Source organism: Clinocottus analis, unplaced genomic scaffold (genome assembly GCF_023055335.1).
Source record: "Clinocottus analis isolate CAN_PGR_092001 unplaced genomic scaffold, fCliAna1.0.p SCAF_16, whole genome shotgun sequence".
Lineage (NCBI taxonomy): Eukaryota > Metazoa > Chordata > Actinopteri > Perciformes > Cottidae > Clinocottus > Clinocottus analis.
Genome location: NW_027175887.1, coordinates 3025166 through 3032891, shown reverse-complemented (window position 1 = coordinate 3032891; position 7726 = coordinate 3025166). Strand labels below are relative to the sequence as shown.

The following is a 7726-nucleotide window of genomic DNA, read 5'->3' as shown; positions in this document are numbered from 1 at the left end:
TTTATCAAGAGTGCATTTAGATGCAGGAAAATAAATAAAACCAAAGAAGTGAGAGGGATCCACACAGAATCAGGTGAGTTGCATGATGTTTTCTCTTTTATAGCCGAGTTTATTTAAAAGTGATCCGCACATTTATTGAAAAAATAAGTAGAAAAGCAAGCAGGCTTTTGAATTTCATGAGATGGAAACAACAAATCTTTGATTCTCTTATTTGAAAATGACTCGATCATGAAATATGATTAGTTTTCTGTAGATTCAATAAGGACTCATTTCAGCAGCAGTTTATTCCTCTTACTTTGCTTCTCTCCGTGTATTTCAGTCCCGCTGTAAAGCTGCTGTGCTCGGGGAGCACAAGGTCAATATCAACGTATTACATTTGATACGTTAATGCTAATCTTTATGTCGTCCTCCGTCATTTGATTAATGCATTTTGCTGGAAAATTTCCTGCATGAGAGAAACGTTAGATTTTACACATCGTGGAGGATGTTTTCCAAACCTGGCAGAGATTAGTTTAAGTGGATTAACGGAGGCTAATGCATTTCTATTTACAGTCTGTGTTCACGTACAGAACACCTCCACAACACTGAGTCCTTCCTGCAGACCAGGAAGTGTCTGACATTGTGTATTAAAACCTTCAGTCCATCAGTTGATGGTAGAGGGCCGAGTCTCGTGGGACCTTTTGGTGTTTTTGTACAAAGCAAACAGCAGAAGGCCGTCGGGGAAAAGTTTGCCATGTTAAGAAACATGTTTTTCACTTTTTAAGACACCGTAACATTACATAGAACACACATGAGCACACAAAGCTCCATTAAATAAGCTACGATATCATTTTAGATCAATAGAATATCACAACCTACAAAGAGCGTAAACACCAACTCTCACGTCAGCGATGACGTCATGGGTCCGCTCATCGCTCACAACGATTGGATACAACTCATTTCAGTCAAATGTTTCTCTAATGAAACAATTGATTATGAGGGAGTGGACACCACGACCTTATGTATCAGTGTTGTACCATAAAGGTACTACTTGTCTGGAAGTATTGTTTTCATAATATTTGTAAAACACTGCCGATAGTGGACAAGAGCAGCTCCCTGATTCTGACTGATATCAATCTTTTCTTCTAAGTCAAGAAAAGGAATCAATACATTTCCCAAAATGACTCCAATTATTGATTTTACCTACGATGGACACACAAGCTGTATCTCTTCTGTGCAAAGCGCCGGACGAGAGACTGTTGACGAGCCGCTGGGATGAGGTTTCACTTTCCTTTACATGTTCAGGCTTATTGCACAGATGTATTGATGAAGTTAAAGAGGAAGAATACAAAATAAACACTGCAGTTGTAGGAACCCGCCCTCCCCAACAAAAAAACATGCAATTCTTATGAAATCCCTCTTTAACATTTGAAATTAAGAAAATCATCTTTCAGACCTGCATCATAAGATGTTGCAATTCAGGCTACAAAGTGAAATGTCTTAATATGATGTTAATAACATGATAATAACATGTTAATATCATGTTAATATCATGTTACTATCATGTTACTATCGACCCTAATGTCGTTTTAGGTTTGCGTCGTTTCAGCCTCAATAAATCAAAACGTAAAATCTTTCATATTGGTCTTTTTCTTAGTCACACTGCTAATAATATCATATCTTGGCTTTGATGATTGAAGTTGTCAACAAATGGAAAAGTTGCTATTGTGTGCGTGCAAATACCGACAATACTCGGGCAGTGTGTCAGACGCCTAATGGGGCCTGACTTTAGTCCAGAGCCGTGAGCTTTGAGACCAAATCCCTCCGCCGGCTGTTCACCTCCAATCTGTCTGGATCAGCGCTGGAGGTAACGTAAAGTACACGTGTGCAACATTACTTGAATATTTCCGTTATTTTCCTGCTGTACTTCATATACATTGACGCAGTATCTGGTGTCTCTGCATATAAACTATCCATGAAGTGGTGTGATGTAAAACATGCTGCTGACACAACCATGCTTCAGTCTGAATAATCGTTGATTTCATGTATTAAATTATACAAGTTAGATGTGTCAAACCAGTTCTTTATGTACTTTGACAAAAGTATGATTTGTCATTGAAGAACAAATATATACATGATTAATTTATCCTTTATTCATAATCAAAATAGTTGCATTTATTTGTCGATTGATTATTTGAATGTCGTTTCAGCTCTTATTCTGACAATTAAACAAATTACAAATTGTCAAATGTCACATTTGAACAAATAGGTCATTCAGCTTTAAAGACAATATTTCTGTTGTTGAACTGACCGGAGACCTGATTCAGATAACAAACATGTGACAACTCTTGAAAGTATTTTTACCCGCTGTGTGGCTTTTGGAGACAATGTGGGACTCGTGGTGGTTTGAGCTAAATGCTAATGCTAGCATGTTAGCATACTCACAACAACCATTAGCACTAAACACAAAGTGCAGCAGAGGTTCATGTCATGAGTTAGTCATTAGTTTGGCAGGTAAATGGTCAAAAAGTAGACAACAATGTGAAAGTTAAGTCATGATGAACACAAGTTCTAAGTTTCACAGCAAAGCATTAAAACTTAAAAAACGTCGACGTCACAGTGGCACAAAATGAAACGTCAGAATCACTAAAATCGGTTGGCTTCATTTAAGAAATAAAGACAATCAGTCCAGACTGAAGGGACCAATGTTGCTATCCAGAGCACAGCTAGCACGGCTAAAACTAGCACGGCTAAAACTAGCACGGCTAAAACTAGCACGGCTAAAACTAGCGCGGCTAAAACTAGCGCGGCTAAAACTAGCCGACTAAAACTAGCGCGGCTAAAACTAGTGCGCCAAAAACTAGCGCGGCTAAAGCTTGCACGGCTAAAACTAGCGCGGCTAAAACCAGCACGACTAAAACTAGCGCGGCTAAAACTAGTGCGCCAAAAACTAGCGCGGCTAAAGCTTGCACGGCTAAAACGAGCGCGGCTAAAACTAGCACGACTAAAACTAGCGCGGCTAAAACTAGTGCGCCAAAAACTAGCGCGGCTAAAGCTTGCACGGCTAAAACTCGAGCCCCTTGAAAAGCTCCCGCAGTCTTCAGAGATCCCGCGGTGCTCTCTGGCTCCTTCAGGGACCACATTTGGGTTTTGTTCTCAGTGAAGACACAAACACTGTGACATGGAGCTTCAGTCCAGCTGAGAGGTGCTCACCTGTACCTTGATCCCAAACGCACTTTACCCAGTAAAACGCCTCCCGCGGACTGTTTGGACCACTTTTAAAGGTCCCAAGAGAGGATACATCAAAGCCATTTTTCTCTCTAAAAAAACAGTTTTATTTATTATTCGTCATCTCTATTGATTAATACTAATTGATTCATCATACATAACTTATTATCTCATCTTTTTGTGCCATTACATAGCAAGCGTTGGTGGTTTTTGGCACACAATGACAATGTTGTGATGTCGATGATGAGACTTTTGTTCAACATGACAGACATTGTTCTCTCCCACAGTGTGTGGATATAAAGAGCTATTGTCCATGTCTCTGTGGTCCAGATTCCCACAGCCTGGTTAGTTTTATCTACTCGCCTTTTCCCTTTAGAACCTGGAAATACTTCAGATTTTGCTTTAAACCAGTTTGTGAAACTTTTTCCTTTTTGTTTTACCCGAGCACATATTGCTCCAAACTGATATCAATCTTCTCGTCTTTGGTTCCCCCCAAACTTTAAGCTAGGAGGCAACATTGCAAATGTTTTGGGGCGTTTTCCTCACATGAGCATGCGTTCCTCAGCCTGCAGTGTCCGGACTGAGACGCGGTACCAACCTGACCAGGTTTCTGTCACTGATGTGAAGAGTTTGGCAGCGGTCCAGCCTAAATCTGCCGCGACCCAGATAACAACTGCGGTCATCATCCGGATTGTGGGGTGTTGGAGAACTTGATCTAAAATGTCATTATGCAACACACAGAGCACCCGGCAGAGACATCAGGGTGACACAGGGCACGTAGAGTACGTACAGTACCGGACGGCTGCGTTCCCTTTCCTATACCTGAGGTCCCGTTGCCTCTTTAATTCTTTTAGCTGCATTTTATTTTGTTATTTGACCGCTCCTTCGAACACCTGAAACATCTCATGGCTGACGTGGGTTTCATTCAGGAATAGTGTTTATAGGACTTCTGCAATCAGACAGTTCTGGATGAATAGATGTAATTACTGGTCATAAAAATGATCAGATTCAACAATATTTCCCTCCCAATGAACTGAAAAAGAGCAGATTCTGCTCCAATAACAGGACAAAGTACAAATACAACTGCTTTGAAAACAATAAAATGCCAAATCTATCTATCTATCCATCTATCCATCTATCCATCTATCTATCTATCTATCTATCCATCTATCCATCTATCCATCTATCCATCCATCTATCCATCTATCCATCTATCCATCTATCCATCCACCCATTTATCTATCCATCCATCCATCCATCTGACTATTTATCTCTCTCCACTGAGGTCTCTCTCTCTAATCCTCTCCTGCGGTCCAGAGAGATGAACGGGTCAATCACCTAAATCACATCTCATTTACGAAAATATGATGTGCATGTCCGCCGAAGCGTGTCTTTATCTATTCCAGCTGTCGTGAGGGAGGATGAATAACACACGGAGGGACCACAGGAGGGGAGGGGTGGAGGGGTGGAGGGGCGGACGACGGCGGCGGGATGGGCGGAGAAAAGGGGAGGAGCCGCAGAGAGGCAAACTGTCCTTAATTTGTTTAAGCCGAGGGCTTTTTGGATTACCTTTGGCAATTAATCTTGTTACGTCGCTGCGCAGCGACAGAGGGGCATATGGATGTGTGTTTTGATGTCAACAAATGACAGGCTGAACCCTCAACGGGGCAGAATAGAGATTGTCATAATGACCAGAAACTGATATTTCTTCTTACTTCTGTCGCAGGATCACAGCGGTGACGGAGCAGGAGGTCACCTCAGTTTATGACCTCAATACGTCTGCCTCAGTATGAAGCAGGAATTTAATAACTTTAATAATTATATTCCACATTATCCAATACAGATTATCTGTATTGGATAATGTGCTCAACAGGCAAAACATGGGAGTGAATGTTAATTGCTAATATCATTAATAACACCTGTGTTTTCCCTGCTGTGACAAGTGCAAATATAGAAGCAGATGAAATGTCCTGAGGTTGCGTGTCTCTGTGTGTGTGTGTCTGTGTGTGCGTGTGTGTGTGCGAGTGTATCCACCAGCATGCTGTCACAAGGTTGGAGGGATTATTATGTGCAAGCAATGAGCCTCTGAGCTCAGGTTTTACTCTTTCTTGACACACTACCGTCATGGAAAGGAAGCATAGAGGAAGGAAAGGTTGAGGAGGAAGAGGAGGAGGAGGAAGAGGTAGGAAACAACAAGGGAAGTAGGGATGGAAAGAGGATGCAGGAGAGTAGGAGAGTAGGAGAGGGAGGGAAAAGTAATTAACTGTCAATCCAGAAATTAGTGAGCGGGTCAGATTTGTATAGTCATTCAAATAATGTCATTTTTGAAGATAACCTCATGATTCGTCTTCATATCTTCACTTCTAAAAACTGTGATAGAAAAAAACAAGGAACATGTTTAACACTTGTGTATCGCACTGAACCAACACTTTCCCCAAAAGGCTCACAACAACTATTCACCCAAAATGTACAATACACATAAAAACAAACTTTGAACGACTTCCTCCTGAAACACGTGTGTGTAAGTAGACTAGAGTACGCTAATGTATGCTAGTAGTATTTACTAAAGGCACATGACTTTACTTGTGTAATTCCATTTCATTATACTTCTACTCCACTACATTGCTGTGAATACTTTTGTGAATACCGTGATGCTACTGGTTTTCCAGTGAAACCTGAAGACCAAATGAATGAGTTGTCCTCCATGAGGATAGTTAGTTGCCGTCTCTGTGAGACGCTGGAAGAGAACAAACGGCGGGAGGCCGGAGAGCGACGCGAGGGAGAGGATTAGAGAGATTAAGCGAAGGTGAAAGGTCGAACGGCATGAAGTTTGAATGAAGGACACATCAGAGGAGAGAATGGATGTGTTTTGTGTTGGCCTTGTTTAACGTCCGCAACACTGATTTGTGACACTCCCAAGTCGCTGACCGTTTCTCGTCTGCTCTCCTTTTCGATTTCCGGCAGCAGCGATGCGATTGGTCAGCGCGGCCGGGGGGCGGCTCCGCCGGGCGGCCGAGGAGGAGGAGAAGGAGCGCCCACCGCCTCCCTCGCACCACTCCAACCACCAGTTCGCCAGCATGAAGAACAAGTTCTTCAATGAGCTCACGCACCTGCCAAGTGAGCACACACACACACACACACACACACACACACACACACACACACACACACACACAAACCATTAACAATCAATCCATAACCTTCATACCGTCGTCTCTCGTCATCATGCCACCATGTTTCTAATCCTGGTGTTCTTCATGTCTTCATGCTGTCCTCCTCATGTCTTCACGTGTCCACTCTGCTCATCCAGATCATAAACTCAGGAGTAAGTTCATCTCGTTTCTCTCCCATTCAGTCTTTCCTATTCAAGTCTACAGGTGGCAGAAGAAAACAGTCCGTGCCGACTGTTCTGCAAAAGAAGGAGCGTAGTATTGTGGAGACACACCCTCCCCATATATAAAACAATTATTTTGTCAAAGAATGACAAAAATCAAAGCGTTTGGAATGATGAAAATAACTATTTATGAGATAAGATCAGCAAGTTCGTTGCAGCTACATGTTCAGTACGGAGAGAAATAGGACTCCTCCATCACTGGTAGCATTCCTGAATGCAAAATGTTTTATTATATACATTGTATGTATAAAACGGTCTCACCGTTTGCGTGCCCGTCCTCTTCCTCCTCCTTTTGTCCAGTGCCCATGTGGGCGGTGGGAGCCATCGTGGTCGTGGTCCTCGCCCTCATCGCCTGCATGGGATTCTGCATCTACAAGAAGTGCTGCAACAAGGGCAAGAAGCCCAAGAAGGTCCGTGAGAGGAAGGGAGGACGAGGGCGCAGGAAGAAGGACAAGGATGGAGAGGATGGAGACGACAAGAAGGTGAGAATCGGGTGAGAGGGGCCCCGCCCTGTGCCTTCCTGAGACGGTCACGCGGTTATTCTGCTGCCAGAAGAAGAAGAATTTGGTCAAATATTTACTAGAGGGTCTACAACCTTATTAATAGTTGAAGTTTGGAGTATTTATAATGACATGTTGACTCAGTAAACTGAAGAAAAACATTATACACGGAGCAGAGTTCCCTTTGTGTGTTTTGAAGGTATAGCTTGATGTCAGAAATATGCAGCAGCTGGTTAGCTTAGCTTAGCATAACAACTAGGGGGGGAAAACAGGGAAGAGGTCGAAACAGGTAACACGGGTGCTGGTTGTCTTTGTTATGTTTGGACAAAGCCGGGCTCCCCCATCCCGTTTCCAGTCTTTATGCTAAGCTAAGCTAACCAGCTGCTTGCACGCGTGTGTGAGAGGAAGTAGCGTGGCGGACTTCCCCCTCCACGGGCCGACAGATGGAGTTAGCGGCAGCAAGAGCTGCGCCGTCTCCAGCTGTTTGGCGTTGGTCCAGGTGGAGACGAGTGACGGACGAATCGACAGCTTAAACTGGGCTGAAAAGCCAAAATGGATGACGGAGGCACAGCTGCTGTTCCCTTTTGACCGGCGACGCTTGTCGTGACAATCGTTTTAGAGTATA

The 7726-nt window shown here is 43.2% G+C and overlaps 1 protein-coding gene across 1 annotated transcript in view; it reads left to right on the top strand.

Annotated features, from left to right (window-relative positions):
* syt5a (synaptotagmin Va) overlaps positions 1-7726 on the top strand; it is a 10200-nt gene continuing 2474 nt past the window's right edge. Inside the window, exons 1-4 of the mRNA XM_068578832.1 lie at positions 1-73; positions 6172-6324; positions 6518-6532; positions 6902-7083. Of these exons, the coding sequence (XP_068434933.1) occupies positions 6177-6324; positions 6518-6532; positions 6902-7083 (345 nt within the window). The 5' untranslated portion in view covers positions 1-73; positions 6172-6176. The remainder of the gene's footprint in view (positions 74-6171; positions 6325-6517; positions 6533-6901; positions 7084-7726) is intronic.